The 26145-nt window shown below is 38.3% G+C and overlaps 1 protein-coding gene and 1 non-coding gene across 5 annotated transcripts; both read right to left on the minus strand.

Annotated features, from left to right (window-relative positions):
- Positions 1–2782: 2782 nt before the first annotated feature.
- LOC131222141 (small nucleolar RNA R71) lies at positions 2783–2890 on the minus strand. The gene has a single exon (XR_009159849.1). It is a non-coding gene; the product is annotated as a small nucleolar RNA R71 (small nucleolar RNA).
- A 14923-nt stretch (positions 2891–17813) lies between these two features.
- On the minus strand, positions 17814–22168 carry LOC131221386 (CRIB domain-containing protein RIC10). 4 transcript variants are annotated; one of them, XM_058216650.1, is made up of 5 exons: positions 21972–22168; positions 21401–21486; positions 21093–21190; positions 20814–20919; positions 17814–18271 (listed from the first exon to the last, which is right to left on the minus strand). In XM_058216650.1, the coding sequence occupies exons 2-5, from the start codon at positions 21456–21458 to the stop codon at positions 18138–18140; spliced, it is 396 nt and encodes a 131-aa protein (XP_058072633.1). In that variant the 5' UTR covers positions 21459–21486; positions 21972–22168; the 3' UTR covers positions 17814–18137. The 4 variants fall into 4 exon arrangements, with proteins under 4 accessions (XP_058072633.1, XP_058072632.1, XP_058072631.1 ...); XM_058216649.1 differs by having other exon boundaries at positions 21401–21474; positions 21972–22167; XM_058216648.1 differs by having other exon boundaries at positions 21093–21193; positions 21972–22166.
- Positions 22169–26145: the final 3977 nt, after the last annotated feature.

Genomic DNA, 26145 nt, shown 5'->3' on the forward strand with positions numbered 1-26145 from the left:
TTGCTTTTATCCTTTGGGAGATCTGGAGAGCTAGGAATTTCGCCAGATTCAACAACAACTCGTCCTCGGGGGTGCGAGTTTTCTCAAAGGTGAAATGGTGGTTGAGTTTGATTTTCCCCGACTTGATCTCTACTAATATCCTCTCCCCATCTCAGGCCAGCCCCTTGTCCCCTGGGCTGCGTCATCCCCTCCTGCCCTCTCGCCTCATCTCTGTTGTGAGATGGACCAAGCCGATTGTAGGATCTATTAAGCTCAATGTGGATGGTTCCGCCTTATCCAATCCTGGCCCTGCTGGTGGAGGCGGGATTTATCGAAATCACCTTGAAAATTTGGTTTTCGCCTTTGCTCTTGGCTACGGGGAAGCTTCCAACAATTCCGTGGAATGACGAGCTATTCATGACGGTCTTCGGTTTTGCCTAGGCCTTGGTTATCAAAACATCATCTTAGAGTCGGACTCCAACTGGGCGATTAGCTACTTGAAAGAAAATTCTACGTCTTCCTAGAAATGGCCTACTGGTTGTCTAGAATCAGGGCTCTCACTGCTAGCCGTTCTGTTTCTTTCTCTCATGTCCATCGTGAAGCTAATGGGCTGGCTGATAGTTTAGCTAAGATGGGGAGCAAACACCAGGCTCACTACTTTTTCTCAGATGTCTCCTCCCTCCCCCGTCTCATCTGGGGTCAGGTCCTACTAGACAAAACTGGAATAAGGGCCATTAGATCTCACGCCCCCTCTCATCAGCTTTAGTGCCACCCCCAGGCTTCGCGTTCCTTTTGTTGGAACGGATTTATCTCTTTTGTTTGTATAGTTTATGATAGACAGAGCAGAATTTTTTCTCTGTTCTCCGCCCGAATGGGCTTCCTGTAATGTTTCTTATACATGAATGAAATCTCTTTTGAAAAAAGAAGAAGCTAACTTCAGTGCTACCGAAAGTGCATAAACAATCCAACAAGAAAACAACTTAATTCGGTGCCACCTAAGCCAATTTTGGTACCACCTAAGTACTCTACACATACAATTTCAGATGCGATAAATTTCAGATATGATTTCGGTGTCACCAAAATTGCGCAAATTGTCGATGCGGATTGCGTAACTTGAAGCGGTTTGGCAAAATTCCAAGTCGGTGCGAAAGGTGGAGCTTCACAACTATAAATAGGAGTCCCTAGGACGTTCCTAGGGATCTTCTAAGGTTCAAGGAGTGGAGCAAGAGGATGGAGCCATCGTCTAAGAGCTTTCTTCTTCTTCCTTAGTTGGTTTTTATGCTTTGTTTGAGAGACTTTAGTTCAATCATGTCTATGGTTGGCTAAACCTCTTAACTAAGGCTAAGAGGTGAAGCTTGTAGCGTGATTGAAATGTTTGCTTTGCTTTGATTCATGTTGTGGTTGAACTCTTTTGGATTCTAGTTTGATTTTAAGGAATATTTTCAGTTTTCAATGGTTTGTTATGACTTAAATTATAATAGAGTTGCGATAGCTTTAGATATCTTCTTTTCTTATTTGAGATTGCTAGATTGGTAAATCTTGTTGTTTGCCATCATCCCATGAGCATGGTTAGGTGACAGAATCCCATCCAATCTTTCCAGTTCTCCTTCTTTGATGACTAGATTCATGAGAAGTTCAAAGATCTGATCGTCTCTTCTTCCAATTGGATAAGATAGGACTTTGATTCCAGTTGTGTCCTTGAATTAAGCATGGTAGCATCCTGATAAGCTACAAGTGGATCGTTAGCACCCTAGTTCCCACTTTCAATTAATAGTTTAAACCTTATTCACAATTACTCCTTTAAATTCAGATTTCTACTTTATTTCTTCATTTAGTTCTAGTTCTAGTTAAATTCAGAAGACACACAAGTTCAGTCCTTATGGATTCGACCTCGGTCTCACCGAGATTATTACTACATCGTGACCCTATACTTAGGGTTGTGAACAAGTTTTTGGCGCCCTTTTCGGGTACTAACAGTTGTGTTTTTTAAAATTTAATTAGATTTAGAATTAGGTTAAGAATAGGGTTAACTTTTTGTTTTATTTTTAGGTTAGGAATTTTTCTGCCTTGTTTTAGAAACTAACTTTGTTTTCTGTTTTGTAGGGTCCTGACCTACCATCTCCCATCTGGTAACTTCATTCTAAATCTCTCTTTCTTACTTCTTATTTGCTGTAGTTTTCAATTCTTAGATTTAGGGTTAAATTTTGAACTTGAAGACTGTGAGTGTTTCATGCCCAAGTGGGTTCATGACAACACTCGGCGTCTCTTAAGCGAATGAGGATTAGTTGAGGGGTTATCTATTCATCACAGGATTAGACACCGCTTAAAATTTTCAGAGTTAATTGAAGTGATGGCTGCCAATCAACTGGCTAATCAACCTGCAATTTAACCTCAACCTCCGGTAGAGGAAATTTAGGATGAGAATGAGGTGCATCAAGCACCCTTGTCTCGTACTTTGTGAGATTACTTACAACCGGCGGGGGTGAGCACACCTTTTTGTATGGTTTTTTCAGAAAATATAAAAAACATGGATATCAAGCCAGGAGTGATCTAACTCCTTCCAAAGTTCCATGGACTTGAATCTGAAAGTCCATATTTACACATGAAAGAGTTTGATTAGATAATAGCCACTTTATACTTTCCTAATGTGTTTGAGGACATGGTCAGGCTGAAACTCTTTCCCTTTTCCTTAAAAGAAAAAGCTAAGACATGGTTACACTCACTACGTCCATGATCCATTGGTAGATGGAACGACATGACAAAGGAGTTCATAAAGAAATTCTTCCCAGATCATAAAACGAACACTCTTAGAAAGTCAATCATGAACTTTGCCCAAAAGGAAGATGGAACATTCTTTCAATGTTGGGAGCAGTTCAAGGATCTTTGTCAGTTCATGTCCACAACATGGTTTTGAAACATGACACATAACAAGTTTCTTCTATGATAGACTAACATCTTCCATGCACCAAATGGTCGAGACAATGTGCAATGGGGAATTCATGAGAAAAGATGTCAATGATGTGTGGGATTATTTTGACAAGCTTGCTAAAAACACACAATTATGGGACGTCTCCCCTAGACCCAATACCACTTCTAAGCCAACTCAAACAAAGGAGAGGGCTGGAATGTATGCTCTAAGAGAAGAAGATGATAAAAGTGCTAAAGTGGCCAATCTCATAAGGAAACTCAAGGCCATTGAACTTAAGAGAGACAAGGCTAAGGAGGTAGTTTGCTGTATTTGTGCTTGCAATGTTTATACAACTGAAAATTGTCCAACAATACTTGCCTTTCAAGAAATATTGAATAAACAGTTGAATGCCGTAAACAATTACCAGAGGTATTTCAAGGGAACCACCTTAAACACATATAACTATGGCTGGAGAAACCATCCAAACTTCAGTTGGAGGAATGGGCAAACTGCTACTCTTCAGGGGATCCTTAACCAGTTTTTGGATTAAAAGAAGCCTCAGGAAGATTTGGTTTCGAAACACATTTAAAATCAAGACACACTATAAGCCTTTCAAGATCTTACCAAGGCTGTGCAACGAATTGAGTCACACTTGACGATTGGAGAGAAAGGGGTACTTCCAGCCTAACCTTTCCCAAATCCTAAACCACAATATGAAGTTACTGACTGAAGCTCTTCAAATCAAATGGAGTAAGCCAAGTCTATCACCTCTCTTAGGAGTGGGAAGACTATTGACAAAACCATTCTGGTTAGGGCTAAAAAGCCTTAGGACCCGAAAGAGAATAACAATGATAAATCTAGCACTGCTCCACAAGATTTAGAATCGGAACCTCAAGGCATGCCAATTGCTTCATTCCCTCAATGGTTGGTTGCACCAAAACCTTTTCCTAACTCCCAAAATATTCTAGAAGTACTTAAGCAAGTGAAGGTAAACATCCCTTTACGGGATGCCGTTAAACAAATTCCTTCATACGCCAAATTCCTGAAAGATATATGCACTACCAAAAGATGGCAAAACATACAAAAGAAGATCTTTTTCACAGAAAAAGTGAATGCCATCATAAAACAAGATGTGCCATAAAAATACAAGGATCCTGGTAGCCTAACTATCGATTGCGTAATTGGAAACTGCCGGATTAAGCATGCACTTCTTAATTTGGGAGCGAGCATAAGTCTGAGTCCTTATTTGGTCTACGAACAACTAGGCCTAGGTGAATTAAAACCCACCAAAACTACATTGCAACTCGCTGATCGCTTAGTTCATGTACTGAGAGGGATAATAGATGATGTGTTAGTCCAAGTTGACAAATTCTACTGTCTAATAGATTTTATCATCCTGGACACTCAACCCATTATGGATATGAGCACTTAAATCCCCGTCATACTTAGCCGTCCATTCCTTGCTACATCAAATGCAATCATTAATTGTAAGAATGGGGTCATGAACTTATCTTTCGAAAATATGACATTGGAGCTGACTATATTTTTCAATACGAGCAAACAGTTGGAGGATGATGACAATTCCCACAATATTAACCTGATCAATTCTTTCGTGGAAGATAGAGCACTCCTAACTCTATACTCTGACCCTCTAAAGACGTGCATGGCCCGCTCCTCTAGTTTAGATGATGATATGATTAGGGAGATGGATGCCTTTCTTGATGCTATGCCGGTACTTGAAATTAACCGGTGGAGGCCATAATTTGAGAAATTGCCCTAAACCGATTAGTGCCTCTAGCGTCTACCTTCAAAGCACTGAAGCTTGACCTAAAACCTTTGGTCGTGGATTTGAAATATGTCATTTAGGTCAAGATGAAACATACTCGGTAGTGATTTCTTCCCACCTTGAGCAAGAACAGGATAGTATGCTTATCTCTACTTTCATTGAGCACAAAAGAGCCCTTGGATGGGCGATTGTGGACCTCAAGGGAATTGACCCTTTGATTTGTACTCACCGCAATTATCTTGAGGATAGTGCGAAGACCTCCCGACAACCACAACGTAAACTAAATCCAAATATGAAGGAAGTGGTTAAGACCGAGGTTCTTAAACTATTGGATATGGGTATTATATACCCTTTATCGGATAGTCAATGGGTGAGTCAAACTCAGGTAGTTCTCAAGAAGTCCAGAATCACCATCGTAGCTAATGTCGACAACGAACTCATACCAACTAGAGTCACTACTGGTTGGAGAATGTGTATTGACTATAGGAAGTTAAATATCGTCACGAGGAAAGACCACTTTTCATTGCCCTTCATTGATTAAATCTTGAAAAGGCTAGCTAGTCACTCTTATTATTGCTTCCTTGATGGATATTCAGGCTACAACCAGATAGAGATAGCCCTTGAAAATTATGAAAAGACTACATTCATATGTCCCTTTGGCACATTTGCTTATCGAAGGATGTCATTCGGACTGTGTAATGCCCATGCCACTTTTCAGCAATGCATGTTAAATATTTTTTCTGATATGGTGGGGTCATATTTAGAGGTCTTCATGGACAATTTCTCTGTCTTTGGTCCATCCTTCAGCAAATGTTTGAAAAATCTAAAAAATGTGTTGAAGAGATGTGAGGAAAAGAATTTGGTACTAAATTGGGAGAAGTGCAATTTCATAGTTCGTAAGAAAATTGTTCTTAGACATATCATCTCGTCGAAGAGAATCGAGGTAAATAAAGCAAAAATTGATCTTATCTCTAACCTACCTCCACCCAAGAGCATACGAGACGTACGATCCTTCTTAGGACACGCTGGTTTTTACAGACAATTCATGAAGGACTTTAGTTATCTCTCTCGTCATTTATGTAATCTGCTTCAAAATGATGTACCATACGAGTGGACTGATCAATGCCTGGAAGCTTTTGCTAAGCTCAAGGGTATGTTAACCACCACACCTATCATGCAGCCACCCGACTGAAATATTCCTTTTAAGATTATGTGTGATGCATCTGATTCTGCTATTGGGGTGGTGTTAGGCCAGAGAAAAGAAAAGAAGCCTTACGTTATTCACTATGCGAGTAGAACTCTAAATTCTGCCCAAGTGAACTATTCTACTACAGAGAAGGAACTCTTAGCTGTAATATTTATTTTGGACAAATTTAGGTCCTACCTAATCATATCCAAGATCATTATTTACACTGACCATGTGGCGTTGAAGTACCTTCTTTTTAAGAATGATGTTAAGCCCCGCTTGATAAGATGGATCCTTCTACTCCAAAAATTTGATTTAGAAATAAAAGATAAAAAGGGAGTAGAGAACGTGGTCGCTGACCATCTTTCACGACTTGATCTCACTGATTCCCTTAAGACAACACCAATAAATCACATGTTCCCTGATAAACAACTATTTAAACTATCCCACTCACCTTGGTTTGCTGATATTGCTAATTATCTTGCTATGGGTTTCACGCCAACACATTGGACAACGCAAGATAAGAAAAAATTCTTCGCCAAGGTACACAATTTTTTTTGGGATGATCCATACTTGTTTAAGTATTGTCTAGACCAAATTCTAAGGAGATGTGTGCCAGACAATGAACACCAAAGTGTCATCTCCTTCTGTCACTCTCAGGCCTGTGGTGGTCACTTTTTTGCTAAAAAGACCACGACCAAAATTTTGTAGTGCTGCTTCTATTGGCCCACTATGTTCAAGGACACTCATGAGTTCTGCAAAGCTTGTGAGCATTGTCAAAAATTGGAAGTATTGTCCCATTGAAATATGATGCCTCTTAACCCCATTTTGATCATTGAAGCATTTGATTGTTGGGGCATCGATTTCATGGGACCATTCCTCCAATCCTTTGGGAATCTATACATTCTACTAGTAGTAGATTATATCACTAAATGGGTTGAAGCGATCTCGTGCCGGAACAATGATCATCGAATGGTCGTTAGATTCTTAAAAGAAAACATCATTTTCCGATTTGGTACGCCTCGGGCCATCATTAGTAATGGAGGTTCATATTTCTGTAATAAGTCATTTGAGAACTTAATGAAGAAATATGGCATCTCCCATAAAGTGAGCACTCCATACCACCCACAGACAAATGGGCAAGCTGAGATTTTCAACAGAAAAATTAAACACATTATAGAGAAAACGGTTAACCCTAACTGTAAGGATTGGTCAATCCAATTGACCGATGCTTTATGGGCTTGCCATACTGCTTTTAAGACCCCCATTGGAATATCTCTCTTTGGACTTGTCTATTGGAAAACTTGCCACTTACCTATGGAATTAGAACATAGTGCCTACTAGGCAATCAAAAACATGAATTTTAACCTGGATAACGCTGGCTTGCTGTGCAAACTTCAGTTAAATGAACTTGAGAAAATCTGGAACAACATGTATGAGAACTCAAGAATTTACAAGGATAGGATGAAGGTATTTCATGACAGGAACATCATTCGGAAATCATTCTTGACTGGTCGAAAGGTCGTTTTGTATAATTCTCGGTTACATATTTTTTCGGGTAAACTCCGATTTTGTTGGACTGGCTCTTTCATAGTTACTAATATCTATTCTCATGGGGCGGTTGAGATAAAGAATCCAAACAATGACAATGCTTTTAAAGTGAATCGACATCGTTTAAAGCCATTTATTGCGAAATTTGATTCAAAGGGTATGTCCATACCTCTGATTGATCTTGTTTACCAGGATTGACCTCCTAGTCTGATGGAGGTGTAGTTAGGTTTTATTGCTTTCATAGGATTTAGGACTAGGATAGTTTGCTTTCCATTGTTTAGTCTGTGTGCTAGCCCATCTTCGCGTTTAGATCCTTGGAAAAGCTGCAATTCGCCTTCTTAGGTACTGCATTTCCTTTACTTCACGTTTATTTTTGTAGCCTCATACATTGCATGCTTATATCTTTTACATTGAGGACAATGTTGATTTTGGGTTAGGGGTGTGGATTAGGTAAACTAATTAAGCGTGTTCTTAGTTTTGAGGAAAAATTGTGAAAATTTTCAAAATTTCAAGATAAAAACCTATTGAAAAATGATAATTTGTATATTTAAGAATACTTTGAGTATGATGATGAGCTAGAGATTGAATTTTGAATTATTAGAGTTTGATCAACTGAGTAACCAATCACCTAAGTTCTTATACTCAATTGATTAAGTGGAAGTTTGAATATCATGATAATCTAAATCACAAGACACATTCAATTTGCTTTCTGTGAATAGTATTAGAATTTCTGATTATTAGTATGATGATCACTGAAAGATATTGAGAATCGAATTTGGAGAATTTTATCCACCTTAAAAGATGAAAATAACTAGTTAAAAAACAGTGAGATCGACAAAAATGTCATGTATGGTGAAAAGACTGAAAAAGCTTGAAAAAGAATGAAAAATATGAAAAGATGAAAAGATGAAAAAACTGAATGAATATGAATGATTGTTGATATAAAATCAAAAACTGGAAAAAGAAGGAAAATGGGATAAGTTCGGAAATAGTACTCGAATTTTCAACCAATCTTGAAGTGATGAGCATGACTAATATTATGAAAAAATAGTATTTTTATGGGAAGTAAGTTGATTTGCACTGAGCACATTGAAAAACTTGGTATATGAACTTATGCTCTAAGTTAAATGATAAAGAACCTACTTGATTGATTGCTTATGTGATTCGGCTCTAGGTTTTCAAAATCTCACCTTTCTCACCTTCATTTTACTCATTCATACTTAATTGCATAAAAGATTATTTTTTGAAAGAGGCTTTAAACATTGAGGATTGAAGATTATTTCACACATGCTTTGCTCGAGACTAGCAAAATGCTGGTTGGGGAGTGTGTTGAGTGTCAAATATTGCATATTCCCCCCTCCCCATATATATATCTTGGTTTTATGAACATGATACTGCTTAATGTTATATTTTATGCATGTTTGTGTTGCAAGGTGAATCTGAGAGATTGGATTGAAAAGAATGCTATAAGCATGGATTTAGTGCTCAAGAATCACCAAGGCAAAGGAAGGATCTTAGGAGACCAAGAACGGAGAATTCGCATGCCTAAAATCCAAGGAAACCAAGTACAAAGGATAGAGAAAAGATTGGCAAAAATACAAGTTAAACAATAGAAAAACAGGATACTTCGGTGCCACCGAAAGTGTACAAAATAGTCATGTAAGAAAACAACTTAATTCGGTGCCACCAAAGCTAACTTCGGTGCCACCTAAGAAAATTTCGGTGCCACCTAAATACTCTACACATATAATTTCAGATGCGATAAATTTTATATACGATTTAGATGCCACTGAACTAACTTCGGTGCTACTGAAATCACACAAAATTGTCGACGCGAATTGCGTAACTTAAGATGGTTTACGGAAATTATAAATCGGTGCGAAAGGTGGAGCTTCACAACTATAAATAAGAGTCCCTAAGACGTTCCTAGGGATCTTTTAGGGTTCAAGGAGTGGAGCAAGAGGGTGGAGTCGCCGTCCAAGAGCTTTCTTCTTCTTCTTTAGTTAGTTTTTATGCTTTGTTTGAGAGACTTTAGTTCAATCATGTCTATGGTTGGTTACAGCTCTTAGCTAGGGCTAAGAGGTGAAGCTTGTAGTGTGATTGGGATGCTTTCTTTGCTTTGATTCATGTTTTGGTTGAACTCTTTTGGATTTTAGTTTGATTTTAAGGAATATTTTCAGTTTTTAATGGTTTGTTATGATTCAAATTATAATAGATCTGCGATAGCTCTAAATATTATTTTTTTATTTGAGATTGCTGGATTAGTAAATCATGTTGTTTGCCATCGTCCCATGAGCATGGTTAGGTGACGGAATGCCTTCCAATCTTCCCAATTCTCCTTCTTTGATTACTAGATTCATGAGAAGTTTAGAGATTTGACTGTCTCATCTTCCAACTGGATAAGATAGGACCCTGGTTTCAATTGTGTCCTTGAATCAAGCATAGTAGCATCTTAAGAAGCTATAAGTGGATCATGAAATTGCGGTTTATACCGCTGATACTGAAGAATGAATATGAGACAATGTCCCAGAGGGGGGTGAATAGGACTTTTCAAATATTTTTGTCTATTTAAAAATCCTAATTGCCTAACTTAAATAATCATTTAGTTTAAAGCAAGTACGACAATATACCTCTAAAGGCTTACAGGCCAATAGAGGGTTCAATCACAAAGGTTATAGAAGATATACAAATAAAACAACAAGCCTAGTGATGTGAGCTTGTGTGTGGAATGTGCTTCCTATCAATCTTAAGCATTTATCTAATCATGCATAAACAATCAAGTATTTAAACTTAAATAATCATGATAAATGCACAAATGATCATTTCAAACACAAGTATGTATAGTGGTTCGGCTATGTGCCTACTCCACTCTCGGCATCCACACTCAATCCTATAGTGCACCAGATTTTATTATTAATGGTTTTAAAATAGGTTCACCAATAACCTTTATAGTCTTGTACTAAGGACACCAATTTTCACTCTCTGCAAGAGTAAAGGTTATACACTTAGAACCCACGTTTAAGCCCACCGGCTAAGGTCCTACACAAGGCACCTATGTTTAGGCCCACCGGCTAAGATCCCACACAAGGCACTTACGTTTAGGCCCACCGGCCAAGGTCCTATACATGTACCTATGTTTAGGCCCACCGGCCAAGTTCCCACACAAGGAACCTAATTGATTTTGTTGATAGCAAACTCTTAATTAGCCTCAATCCTACACGAGGATAAAGACTAAACTTTGAACTCTTTATAATGACACTTATCGGAATGAGTTCTCTTCTGTAGCTCATCTTGAGTTGCTTAATCTTTGCGCTCTCTTGCTTGAATCAGCTTCTCGATGCTCCCCCGATCGCGTAGCTTGAATTTTCCTATTGTTCATCCTCACGATCAAGAACCTTACATAAGATATACCTATAAAGGTGACTAAGGTAATGTGAGATGGTTAAATCTCCTATCTAGGATAATGAGTGGATTTCCTAAGGGATTTAACCTATGGATGCTCTAGAGTATCAAAAGATAAATTAATTTCCTATTGGTTTGGTCTTTGTACTCTAGAGAAGTCACGAGTTCATATTCTTCATTAATAGGAGCTTTGAATGCTCATAGAAGTGGAAGATCACAATGAAAATAACATGAAACTCATATGGATAGAGTCTAGGTAGGCTAGGATAAGCTTGGGATACACTAGAAACTCTAAGATGCTTTTTTTCTACTAATTTTAGAAGTTTCTACAAGCCGTTATTATAGAGAAAAAGTTTCAACAGATAGAAAATGGGTAGTTTACGGTGCTACCGAAGCCAACTTCAGTGGTACCGAAATATTAATCGGTAGTACCGAAATATTAATCGGTAGTAACGAATTAATTCCTCAAGTTGCTTAATGAAAAAGGTTCCTTTCGGTGGAACTGAATTTTAATCATTAGTGGCAGTTGGTGTCACCGAAATATCCAATCTGTGACATCGAATTATCTTTGTAATGTTGTTGGACTATTTTGAGTACCTTCGGTAACATCGAAGGTATCTTTAGTGATACCGAAGGTGCTATTCGGTGACACCTTCTTCCTACCGAATGTGGATAGATTTTCCTATTTGTCCATTTAATCATTCATCAACTTGGGACTTGTTAAAGCTAAGACTAAATGATGCAAAATATGAACTCAAAATTGGCTTTGAATAAACGACCTAAGTAGGTTTTCCTATTTGGGTTAGGATCATCTATTTGCATGGTCAAGATCGTAGAAGCGATTTTTTATCTTCAATGTGGCTTTGATGCTTCTGATCCAGTTGTGTTGCTGGTCTTCATTTGTCAAGAACTCATCCGACTACTTAACATGTGATTGACAAACATGTATGCAAATAAGTGCACTAACAAATCCTTGGCACCCTAGTTCTCACTTTCAATTAATAGTTTAAACCTAATTCACAATTACTCCTTTAAATTCAGATTTCTGCTTTAGATCTTCATCTAGTTCTAGTTCTAGTTAAATTCAGAAGATACATAAGTTCAGTCCCTGTAGATTTAACCTCGGTCTCACCGAGATTATTACTACATCGTGACCCTACACTTGAGGTTGTGAACATACAACTTCCACAAACTTTAGAATATATGTATTTGTCAGCTACACTATGCATGAAATAATGGGGATAATATTTTGGAATCAAATTTCTTATATCACTGTTTGAGTGTTTGTTTTAGTCCATATAAAGATTTAATTAGTTTACGAACATTCGTCTCATTTCCTGGTATAACAAATCATTCGGGTTGTTCTATGTATACTTCTTTATTAAGGTCGCCATTCAGGACAGCCGTCTTTACATCAATTTGGTAGATGTGAAGATGATGTATGGATGCTAGCTATTGGTCAGACCTCAAGTGCAGGGTTGCAATGTAGTTTTAACTCGGTGAGATTGAGATCGTATCCACATAAACTTATATTTGTGAGATTTCTAAAACACTTTAAAACTAGAATTAAAACTAGGATCCAATTTTGGAATTGGTTTTAAGATATAATGATGTAATTGTGTAATTTAAACTTGAAATTAAATTAATAAAGTGAAACACTAACAATCTTAGCTATCCTAGGCATCCAATGTAAGTAAACTAAAAATAAAGCTTTATTTAAACTAATATCAATGAATTATTCAACATTCAAACCAAATACTTGAATCAAAATAAACTAAAGCATTAAAAAGAATTACAAGCTTCACCACTTAGCCATAACTAAGAGGTTTAGCTAACTATAAACATGATTGAACTAAACTTAAAAGAAAAATATAAAAATCAAAGAATAAACGAAAGATTGGAGTGGAAGAACGACTCAATAAAAGCTCTGCAACTCCTTACTCTCTCCTCTACCTTAATTCGCATATATAACATCTAAAAACATCCCTTTAAATAGGTAAAAGTTGCACTAACTTTTGCATCGATTTCGAAAGTTCACACTTTTTTATACTTCAGTCGCACAGAACTTCACTTCAGTCGCATCAAACCTGTCTTTTGGTTGCAATTAATTTTTCTGAAAACCTTCTGAAGCCTTTGTCTTCCTCAAGTCGGATCGAATTCTCTTTCAGTGGCACCGAACCCAACTTTGGTCAGATCAAATGTTGAGCTGAATTGCATATGAAAATCACAGTTTCTTACTAGACTGTTCAGTGCACCTTTGGTCCGACTGAACCAACCTTAGGTGGAACCGAACAGTCTGTTATTTTTATTATTAGACCGTGTGATTTTTTCAATCTTTTATCTCTCTTTCGTACTTAGTTTTCTTGGGTCTTTGGAACTTGAATTCTTCATTAATGTCATATAAATCTCCAAGTCTTCAATAGCTCATTCTTTGAACATTAAATCATATCTTTAATCACCTATTTATCCTTAGCTTTCCAAATCACCTCACATAGAAAAATACATATAAATAGATTAATTAAGCACCTCCATGCATATAAAACCAATGCATAATAAGGAAGAAATATATGATATTTCACACTCAACACACCCTCAAACAACATTTTGCTAGTCCCGAGTAAAACAAGCGAAAAACTAATTTTCAAAACTCAAATTCTAAACCTTTCTTAGAAAAACAAAAGTCAGTGTAATCCTATGCATATGTAAGTAAAATTTAAAGATAAAAAGATGAAACATTGTTACTCAAGAAGTTAATATCACTAGTAAATCATTAAACTAAGTTCTTATTCATCAATCACTTAACAGAATACATTCAAACATCAAGTTTTTAGTGTGTTAAGTGAATTTCGACTTATAATTCATAAGAGCTAGCATTCCCTCCATGATGTTAAGTATGATGATTACCTTAAATTAGTTAGATCAACACAAGTTACTGCTTCCGAACCCATCTCCCTTTCTACTTATTTTGTTAGTTTTTTTATTTTTTTCATTAACGACTTTTACACTATTATCCCTTATTCTTTCTTTCCTTACTTCATTGTTTTATCATTTGAGCACATGCAATAGATAACCATTTTCGATTCTAACTGTTTTTTGTAGCTGGTCCTTTTCTTCTTTTCATAACAAGATATATAAGGATCTCTCGAATTTTAAGATTAAACTCTTAGAGTAGAAGGATTAATCTTAACAAATGAGGCTTAACATCCTTCATAGAGATAAGGTACTTCAACACTGCATAGTCAATAAAGATGATGATCTTAGATCCTATCAAGTACGACCTAAACTTGTCCAAGGCAAACACTACAACTAGAAGTTCCTTTTCCGTATTGAAGTAGTTCACCTGGGTAGAGTTTAGAGTTCTACTTGCATAGTAGATGATGTAGAGCTTCTTCTCTTTTCTTTGGCCTACCACTACCCCAATTGCATAGTCACTTGCATCGCACATGATTTTAAAAGGTACACTCTAATTAGGTGGTTACATGATAAGAGTGCTCGTCTATATATCTTTGAGCTTGGTGAAAACTCTGTTTGGCATTCTTCACTCCACTCGAAGGAAGTTTCCTTTTGAAGAAGGTTTCACAAAGGACGAGAAATAAGAGTAAAGTTCTTTATAAACATTTGATAAATCTGGTGTGTCCTAAGAAGGATTGCACATCATGTATACTTTTGGGTGGTGCTAGGTTAAAGATTAAGTCAATTTTGGCTTTTTCTATCTCAATTCTATTGGACGATATGATGTATCCAAGGACTATTCCCTTATGTACCATGAAATGACATTTCTCCCAGTTGAGCACAAGGTTCTTTTCTTTATATCTCTTCAGCACTAATTTCAAGTACTAAAGGCACTCGCTAAATGAAGAACCAAAGATAGAGATGTCGTCCATGAAGACCTGTAAAAACTGCCTTACTATGTTAGAAAAACATACATTGCTAAAATGTGGTGGGTACATTACACAGTCCGAATGACATTCTTCAGTAAGTGAATGTGCTAAAAGGACATGTAAATGTGATTTTTTCCTAATCTTCTAAGGCTATTAATATCTGATTGTAGCCTGAATACCCACCTAGGAAGAAATAGAAGGAATGACCTGCTAACCTTTCTAAAATCTGGTCAACAAAGGGCAAATGGAAGTAGTTCTTGTGACGGTATTCAATTTTTGGTAGTCAATGCACATTCTCTGACCAGTAGTGACTCTATTTGGCATGAGTTCATTATCCGCATTTGTTACAATGATAATCCTAGACTTCTTAAGTACCACTTAAGTTGAACTCACTTATTGGATATCAGATATAGGGTATATGATTCTTACATCTAAAAACTTTAATACCTTAGCCTTAACAACTTCCTTTATGTTTGGATTTAAACGACATTGTGGTTGTCTAGATATTTTAACGTTGTCTTCAAGGTGAATGCGGTGAGTACAAATCAAAGGGTTGATTCTCTTGAGGTTCGTGATAGACCATTTAAGGGCTCCTTTGTGTTCTTTGAGAGTAGAAATCAATATACTCTCTTATTCCTTATCCAAGTGCGAAGAAATCATCACTGTATATGTCTCATCTTGACCCAAATAAGTGTATTTAAGGTCAAGAGGCAAATGTTTTAGGTCAAGCTTCAGTGCTTTGACACTGGATGGTAGAGGCTTTAAGTCAATTAAAGGTAGTCGTTCAAATTCAAGCTTCCACTAGTTAGTTTCAACTACTGGCATTGCATTAAGCAAGACATCCATCTCCCTAATTATGTCATTATGTAAATTAGTGGAGTGTGTCAGGCATGTCTCTAAAGTGTCAGAGTATAAAGTCAAAAGTTACTTATCTTCTACATATGAATCTATCTGATTAAACCCGTGGATGTTATCACCATCCTTTTGTTGTTTGCACATATTAAAAAATTTCATCTCAAGTAGTGTTATATTTCCAACGGACAACTTCATAATCTCATTCCTACAATTAATTATAGTGTTTGATATGACTAGGAATGGTCGACCAAGGATAACAAGAATATGAGTGGTAGTATCTAGGTTGCGTATCTATAACAATAAAATTTACTAGATAGTAGAATTTATAGACTTGGACAACTACATCCTCTATCATCCCTCTTGGTGTACAAATTGAACAATGAAGAACATATCAAAAACTTCATGCTTGGATTTTAAAAGATAAACTCCGGTCATATGTGTGCAAATATATATATATATATATATATATATATATATATATATATATATATATATATATATATATATATATATATATATATATATATATATATAATGGTGTGGATGTAAGGCATGTATAAAACGGAGGCCCGAAGTCAGGGATCCACCGAAGCCGCGCCCATCAGTAGGCAATCCGCGTCTCCTTACCCCATGCTTGTTGTTGGTGGGGCCTTCATCTTAAACTGTTCCGATCATCCACCGGCGGATCCCAACCATCGGATGATATGGGTAGCTAAACCATGTGGGGCCCACCCATAATGTAATTATCATATGTTAGATCTGCGTGGAGCCCAATCGTGATGTGTATATGGAATACAAACCGTCCATCCGGTGCACCTTCTCATGTTCACCGTATACACCAAGAATCATCCTGATCAAATTTCAGGTGTGCACACTACAGTAAGAAATGTACAAGACACCCAAAACATATATATCCACGTGGTGTGGCCCACCTGCGTTTTCGAATTGCGTGAGTTTTGAATGTCTCTCCATGCTGATGGAGCGCACCTGATGAAGGGATTGAATGGCAAATACACAACACTGGGCCCCACATTCCATCTGGACGCTTTTACGCTTGGCGTCAACCTCCCCACTGTTCCCTTCAGTATGGCCCACCTGAGTTATGAATCAGGCTCGATTTGGGATCTAGGCCTAACATGCCTATCCCAGATCTAGGTAGGCTCAATATAGGCTTGAGCTTATTTACTTTTGGAATGGGACCCACTTACAATTTTAAAGGCCCGAGGATTGGCCGTGCATAAACGGCTGGCCTGGGCTGGAACAAGACCAAGTTCCCTAGCTGGTGGGCTGGGCTTGTAATGTAGAGTAGGTCGCATACAATTTCATGGCTAAGATGGGACCAGAAAAGGCCCGATTAGTGATACGGATCGTCGGAACCTTAAAATGAATGTATCTTGCAAACTAGAATGAGTTATCCGATGTGCTATACATAATTTTGAAGTAGGAGAAGCTATTTTAGCCACCTAACCCTACACCAACCCCACCATGCTGGGTTGCTCATTTTGAATTTGTGAGATTTCATCACATCGGCAGTCGAAATTTCATTTTATTTTCAGTTTTATATTGTAACTTTTCATCCGTTGCGGCTTTAGGAGTTGTATCCAACACAAAAAGTGCTTAGAAAAATTAGGAGAATAGTACGGTCAAGCCAAATAGGATACTAATTATTTTTGGCTGAAAACCATGACGTCCAGTAAAAATCATGACCGGCTATGAATGGTAAGTTCAGTATTTATAGTAAGTCACGATATATGGGAGTTTTAGTTGTATTTTGATTCCGAAACTTGTTCTTAGGGTTCATGTTAGTATGTATAATAAGCTCATATATATATATATATATATATATATATATATATATATATATATATATATATATATATATCATCAATCAATATATTATTACGAATTTGAAGTTTGGTGGATTCGAAATAGTTATTTCCCAAGGAAGACGGTTCTCAACCTCATCACGTCCATCCCTCCGTCGGCTTGTACTGGGACTGGGCCTTGTGTTATCTCCTGTGTTCGGCTTTGACAAGCATTAGCATGGCCCACCACAGAGAGGCCTGAGAGATGAAAGAACTGATTTACCACACATGCACCAATATGGAATACGTGTGTGAAGGCCCAATTCTCCAGTGGGCCACTCGGTTAAGGTAAAAATATAGATTATGGTTCCTTTTTTACGGTAACCGGCCATTCTTAACCAGCCTGTTTTTTTTAGGGCCATGGCATGGTCTACTTGATGAATGGCCTGGATCTCATACATGTTTACTACCAGCATTTCTCCTCATCTTATGGCTAATGGCTTACATAGTGAGTCATTCTGAGTTAACTCAGGTGTAGACACCTCAACTCAGTGATTTTAAGAACCTAAACCCACAAAAAAGAATTGGGCCTTCTTTTGGGCTTCACACAAGTTGAATTTTTCAAATCTTTGTGTCTTACTCTTTCAATGTATACATCCGAAAAAACCCGAAAATGTGGGAATTCAATCCATAGATTGCTACTCATTTCTCACATTATTCCAAACGGGTTTTCCATTCCTTCAGATTCCTCTGCGGCGAATGAACCTTTCGACTTCGATGATCGTCATCTTGAGGACGACGGTGGAGATGAATCCTTACCCTTCTTTCGCCTCATTTTCTTAGGAATTTTTGGTAGATCACTTGGAGAGTCTGCGAAGATCGCCGACGCTGGATGTACTCCCATAGATTGCTGAAAATCTGTTGGTACATACATTGGGCGGTGTATAAGTATGGATATTAAAGTGAAGTATGAGATCAAGCAACTGATCGGACAGTTCTGAATACCCTAATAGGTGCCAAATTTAGGTTACTGTGGATGTAATTGATGGTGAGCCAATTGGACAGTCCAGATCGATGAGATGTGGGCAAATTGTTATTGGGTCCTTTGAAAGGTTTGAGAGGCAGGTGGTTGGGCTTTCCTGGTCCAACCCAGAGAGAGCTGTGATATGGTGGCTCTATTTCTTGAATGTCCATAAACGGGCCAGACCTGACCTTGGTTTAACATCTTTTCAGATTAATGGGTCAGGCCTGACGTGGTCTAGATCTGGCCATTGCTACTGTTAGTTTTGGACACCTGTGGCAAGGGGAACCGAAAGATGTGGGCCAATCTTTTTAGATCCATGGCACCCAAGTTGGCGTCATTACGATGACTGAAGCGAACGGCTTGATGTATTTACCTACTCAGGTGGCCCATTATTCTCCACCGTTCAATCAGGCCCCCCAGGGCACTAAGCAAGTCTGTACTTGAAATAGCAAGTAAAATGGGCCCATCTGGCCCATGCCAAGAGGGCCCAGCCCAAATTGTGCTGGACTTGGTCTGATGCCCTGGAACCAGAATCCAAGGATTCCTTGTCCGTTTCTAATTTGGGGCGTGTTTGGGTATTCCATTATCTTAAATTGTCCATTGAAGGTGGACAGGAGTTCTATGTACATCTCAGTGCCAATCCTGAATTTACGAATGCAAGGGATCCAAACAGACCCGAGAAATCCTAATCTGAGCGTCCAAAGCAATTCCAATCGACGGTGGAGGATGATCTGGGAAGACCATCTGATGTGTTCCAATAGGAACAAGAAAATCCCAATCTGGCTATGGTCCTGACTTGGCTGGTACCCTGACCGTGGGGCCAACTCATGCCTCACCCAAGAAAGTGAGGCCATTGCCGTGGGGCCACCTTATATATATATATATATATATATATATATATATACCCTACATCCACGCCGTCCATCCATTTTTCCAGATCACTTTAGCTTGTGAGCCGAAAAGTGATAAAGATCCAAAACTCAGGTGGACCATACCATTAGAAACAGTGGTGATTGAAGGACCTACCATTAAAAATTCCCAGGGCCCACTGTAATCATCCTGTAATGTTCATTTGCCATCCAACATATTGGTAAGGTCACATGAACATGGATGAATGCAAAAAAACAAATATCAGCTTGATCCAAAACTCGTATGGCTTATTAATGGACAATCACCACGTTTTATAAAAGTATGGTCCACCATGGAGCAGGATCTGCTTCATTTTTGGTGTCATGCCTGAAATAATATGAAAAAAAGAATGGATGATGATGGATATAAAATACATACATCAAGGTGGGCCGCACCGTCTTGGGTGAGTCCGGGGTCTCCCCTAATCCTCCGTCCTCATTTGTGGCATGAGACCTAGAAATCTCAGGTGGACCACGCCAAAGGACGGTAGTGAATAACTATTAAAAACATTTCGTGGGTGGGCCTGTTTGGCCGGGCAGGCTGGATTGGATTAGATTGTATTAGAAGGGATTGGAAGGAGCAATCCCGGGATTGGCCGGGCGAGCCAAACAAGCACGATGAAATTCTGCCTGGATTGGAGCAATCCCATGGGATTGCCAGCAATCCACTGACATCACTATCATTACCTTGAAATCCACCCAATCCTTCCTAAACCCACCTAATCCCATGATTTTTGCCTGGGACATGTTTGGATGAACAAATTGGAAGGGATTGGCTGGGCGTAATCCCGGGATTGACCAGGCGGGCCAAACATACTTGGTGGTAGATTCCCTGGATTTAGCAATCCCATGTGATTGCCTGCAATCCACTGACACACCCTATTACAATCTAATCCCGTGGGATGGGCCTGTCCAAACACGCCCTTAAGTGGTTTTCCTTTATGGATGTCCTTGTGATCTTTTCAATAGGTTTTAATGGCAAATAAATATTAGAGTGGGCCCTAGGAAGTTTTGTGTGATCTTATCAACAGACAGTGAATGAAGATTAGAGTGGGCCCCGGGAATTTTTTAATGGTGGGTGTTCAATGACCACTGTTTCCTGTGGTGTGGTCCACCTGAGATTTGTAAATGCTTCATTTTTGGGCTTATGCAATAAAATGAGTTGGCAAAGCGGATGGACCGTATAGATATAGAACGCATACGATGTGGTGGGCCCCACGGTTAGGGTACCACCCACATAGCGATTCTGGGGTACCAGCCGAGCCGCGCCCTCCGGGTGTTCAAGGTTTCACTCCTGTAAAAAAATTCAAATAATATCCCGGTGGTGCCTGTGATCTATAGCCATAGATGCGGCACAAATAGGAGAGATCTGAACCGTTCATCAGTTGAGCACTACCCTAGAGGGTCCATAGATCAAATGCATGGTCCTAACCAAACGAATTACAAGATCATATATATATATATATATATATCGAGAGAGAGAGAGAGAGAGAGAGAGAGAGAGAGAGAGATGAAGAAGAAGAAAAACCTTGAGAAGACCATGAGGCAACGCCCACACAACTCGGATCCCTTGAATGGCCAAAGTGACTTAGCTGTGTCGATGAAAAATCGGATGCTGTCTTGAACTCATTCATCTGCATTTGGGATTTTTTTTTTTAATTAAATGTAAATGATTCATTTCTCAAAAAACAAAAAACAAAAAACAAAAAAGAAAAGAAAGAAAAAATACATCATACCAACATACATAGATTGCCTAACACATCAGAAAATAAAAAGAAAAAAATAGTTTGTAAAATGTAATACATACCCAACTTGGTGCATTCACAGATGTGCCATCCCACCCTATATGTGACACGTGTCTTACATCCGTTGGGTACCCAATCTCCATCTCATGCTCCTTATAAACTGCTGCAAGAACCAATTTTTAGAGACCATAGATAAAGGTTAATATCATGTGATATGTCCACACACAATTATTAAGATTTTCAACTATTGCACATCCCAAATTAACCTGGTGGATTGAAATGGCAATTTTAGGGTGGAAATGTCAATTCAAGAAACATTGAGTCATTTATAAGAAAGGTAAAAACAAAAAACAAAAAACAAAAATATTACCAAAGATTTGGGAGATGTATTTGATCCCTTTAAAGATCCCTTTCATCTTGGTAGCCATGGAAGACTTCTTTCAACTGCAATAATCCCTTCACATGGTAAAATGAGAGAGAAAAAAAGTAATAAAATGATGTTGTTAGAGATGATTTTTTTTTGTTTTTTTTTTTTGGTTTTTGTTTTTAGAGATGTTGTTAGGATTGTGTTTGAACTTTGAAAATGTTGGTATTATTATGGTAGTAAAGGAAATGCATTAGATGTTCTTTAAATGCTCTCTCAATCGAAAGGGCAATACCAAATTGCATTTCAAACAAGCAAATGACATTTGACCCCCACTTTTTGAGACCCGCATGCACACACATTGTAGTGATTTAAGTCATTTTTGCACAAAAAAAAAATAATAATAATAATAAATAAATAAAAATGGGGGTGTAATATTAAAAAGGAGAGGGTGTAAATAGACTGTCCCTTTCTGATGTTCATTATCTGGATACAGTCTATGAGTCGGAGAAAATAAAAGAACTTGCCATTTCCATGCAACAAAAACCAAGAAAGAGAGATACTGATAGATTCATACCTTTAAAAGACCATGAATAACATGGGAAGGGCTCTGATATTCAATTGAAGAGCCTCTCTACTTTCTATTCCTAACCATGTCTCTCAGATATTGAGGGAAATGCATGGAACTTGAACTCTTGTACCGTAGTGTAGGAAACCCAAACGCCCAGAGAGAGAGAGAGAGAGAGAGAGAGAGAGAGAGAGAGAGAGAGAACAAGGCCAAAAACCATAAAACCTCTGAATGAGAGGGCGCAGTGAAGGCTTTAAAGAAGCAAATCAATGCCATTTATTATTGGTTGTTGTGTTGAATGAGTAAAAATCTCTCTCCTATACACCCTTGAGAAGAGAGATCTTTAAAACCAGGAATTATTTTATTCATTACAGGATAAGAACCCTTTCATTACAGGATAAGAACCCTGTGTTAGTTCACTACCATTATACCCTTCTCACTTGCATACATTCGCAGCTATCCAGACCATCCAAACTCTGGAAGCCACTTGTGGAGAGTATAGATCGATGACCACCTTGATCAAGCAATCCTAACCGTCAAGTTGGTGGTTATCAAGTGGATTGTTAGAAGAAAAATACTGAAGCAGCTTAAATTAAGAAAACAAATTAGATGGTTAATTAATTACTACCACGGTTTGTAGGTGAATGCTCCATCCATGATCGGTTCATCAGTTTGGACGGTCTGTATCATCAGAAATCTGTGCCATCGCTAAGGGGAATGAGTCGCTATTATTTTATAGCAATGGTGAAGGATCAGGGGAGTGTAGCTGTTTCATATACACTGAGAAAGGTTGGTGGTCCGTTGTGGTGGGACCGCAATCGTCTCCATCAACTACGGCTGTCAATGGGTACCGGGGCCCACGGTACCTGATGGACCCAATACGGGATTTCATATGCTGGTCCCCTTAGGAGATGAGGTTTAGTTTCTCTTAGTTGTACAATTGTATATATTTTATTCACATGGACGTGGGCAGTAGTCATGTCTACTGGGGTTTGGCTGGGTCTTGCAATTAAACCATTTTCTGTAAGCCACATGCAAGCATGACAGCCTGCTTACCACCAATTCATGTCTCAAACTGACAGTGGGTGCAATTGAAAGATATTGTCCACGTTAGCCAAAGTCACCCCGTTTTGGTCACGAGGCATCCCCCGTAAGGCTTCATTACATTGAAGGGTGGAACCGTACTTATAGCCAGGGTATTGAGTGTTTATCCATTCGATGTGGGACTAAGCCAATGCCCTGACCAACTGTTAGCGATATTTTCAAACATTGACGATATTTTCTAACAACCCACAAGTTGAACTCTCGCCCGGACATTGAACCGTTGCTCGGACAGTAGCTCAGTTAACCAGGGTGTTAGAATCCCCCGCCTTTAGGGCAGAGCTGCCTCAGCTTTGATGTCATTATTCTAACACATTGGTTAACTGAGTTGTTGTCCAAGTGAGGGTTCAACTTGTGGATTGTTCGAACATATCGCTAACAGTTGGTCAGGCCTCGGCTTAGTCCCACATCGGATGGATGAGTGCTCGAGACCCTGGCCATAAGTGCGGTTCTTCCTTTCCCTACGATGAGGCATTTTGGCGGAATCCCATAACCAAAACTATTGAGGCTTTGGCCAAAGCGGACAATATCAATACAGTGAAGGCTGGGTCATTACAAATGGTATCAGTGCCGAGGGTAGCTCTGCCCTGAAGGTGGGGGGATTCTAACACCCTGGATAACCGGGCTCTTGTCCAAGTGAGGGTTCATTGTCCGGGCGATGGTCCACAAGTGGAGAACCCATTTGAATCTAGGTGTGGATTTTCCAGAATTAGAACTTAGACCAGGTTAGAACAAATGTGAATATGGTATTGGAGGACCCTACTTGAACCCAACCCGGTAATACTTAATATGTTGTATTTTGGTGTTTAAAAAAAAAAAAAAAATCCTTCAAAGTTTTCAAAAAACAATAAAGATATTTTGTCTTGTCATGGTGTGGGTTTAGTTCCATATCGACTAAACATAAAGAAAAACTTGGGTTTTTAAGAAGATGATTTTGCAAAGGGTTTATGTCATTTCAGGGGGCATGTGAATTTAGTTGTTTGTGAAATATGCCAATAGCTCCAATTTATGCCACGAACCACATGCACCCGTTGGTCCATGGTCGTAGTGTAATGTGGTGTGCACGAGATATATATATATATATATATATGGTTGCCTTTTGATTCGTTTTCCAACGATGGACAAAAATGGCAATTTATTTTGAATTTTCAAACAGAATTTTTAAATAGAGCCAAAAAACAAAATGTTTTTCTTTTACAAAAAACCCAACACCCATGACTGTTGGCATGGTTGCATACACACCCATTCGAGGCGAATTTTTAAAGTCTATATAAGGGACTTCTCTTGTTTCGAATTTAATATCAATCCAATTGTTTGATTCTCTTTCTCACTTAAAATCTCTACAATAGTTTCTTTTGGTTTATCTAGTTCAGTTTTCGTGTTAAGCAAATAAAGACGGTTTGGGTCTTCATACATTGAGTGCGCTGGTGTGACGAGATAACATTTGAGGGTACATCGAGTGCGCCCCGATTTGTCTAGTATTCCTATTGCATTATGGACATCCCCCAAAGGAGGACAAATAAATTTCAAGTTGAGTGACTTTCATTGTGCCTCGAATCAAATAAGTTTTTTAAATTATTCCTTATTCAAATTTCTATTTTTGTTTTAATTTCTTTTACAATTATTTTTAAATTTCAAAATTTCATAATTACAGATTTACAGATCCAAAATTCCTACATAACACCCCTATTAATTGTCCAAAGCACCATGCACTACCCGACGTGTATTGCATCCAATATTGTGTATGTAAGATCCACTTTATCCATCATCCATCACTAACAAAAATCAGTGTGAGAAAGGCTCCGATAACTAACAACACTAAAATAATGATAGAACTTATTTAGAAATTAGGAAAAGAAAAGATGAAAAAAGAGTATGGATCTAACACCCTGGTTAACCAGGCTGTTGTCCGAGCGAGGGTTCAGTGTCTGGGCGAGGGTTCAACTTGTGGTTTGTTCGAAAATATCGCTAACAGTTGGTCGGGGACTTAGCTTAGTCCTACATCAGATGGATGAGCGTTCGAGACCTTGGTTATAAGTGCAGTTCCACCATTCCCTGTAATGAGGCCTTTTGGGGGAAACCGCATAACCAAAAGCGTGAGGCTTTGGCTAAAGTGGACAATATCGGTACAGTGAGAGCTGGGTTGTTACAAATATTCTAACACATAGGCTAATCGAGTTGTTGTCCAAGCGAGGGTTCAATTGCTGGGTTCAGTATCCTTACAATGGATGACTTTTTTCATGATTAGAAGATGTTATTGTGTCTGAATTGTAAATAATACATTAGATGGAAAAATACAATAATTAACTAAATAATATGACTAAAGTCTTAAAATACAAAATTTGAAGGAACTTTTGTGAGAGTTTTATTTGCCTGTGACCATATATCTTAGTGGTAGACTCACAAGAGTTTCAACATGAGGCTATGAGTTTGAGCACCCATTGTGGTGTGAGTGCGCGGGCATACGTGAGTGCGTGTGATAAAACAAAAATAAAATAAAATAAAATAAAATTAATGGAAACTAGAAATTCATGCTCACTTCATTGCTTGCTGAAAATTTTAAGAAATTATCGTTTGATAAACACATTTATAAAAAAAACACGAAGAAATGAGTTGCTTAGCACTTATTTACATATACATTTTCAACATATTGTCATATTGTTCGAGACGATCAATCATAAAATATACAATTATAATTGTTTCTCAAACAATTAAACTATAGAAGAGTCTTTAATTAGATTACCAATACTGGAATTATCAATACCCTAGAAGGTTAAGGAAGTTGGTGACTTGATGATGGGGAGCTGGTGACCGAATCCCCGGTGAACAGCGCCCATAACTATAACAGTCATAAGGCAGTGAAATTCCTTGTTCGATAAGTTCCTACCCTCACGAAAGGCGCAACGATCCGGACACAGTTTCATAGAGAGACTCGGTGGCTAAACCGGCATAAATCATACATAAGTCATAAATTTACGAGGCGCAGCCCCTGCAGCTGTTGGGACAAATTAGATTTCTAGCTTTTTGTTAACATTTGATAGTCTTAGCTAACGATAGGATAGAAATGGCATTTAAACCACAC

The sequence above is a fragment of the Magnolia sinica genome, chromosome 12, assembly GCF_029962835.1.
Source record: "Magnolia sinica isolate HGM2019 chromosome 12, MsV1, whole genome shotgun sequence".
Taxonomy (NCBI): Eukaryota; Viridiplantae; Streptophyta; class Magnoliopsida; order Magnoliales; family Magnoliaceae; genus Magnolia; species Magnolia sinica.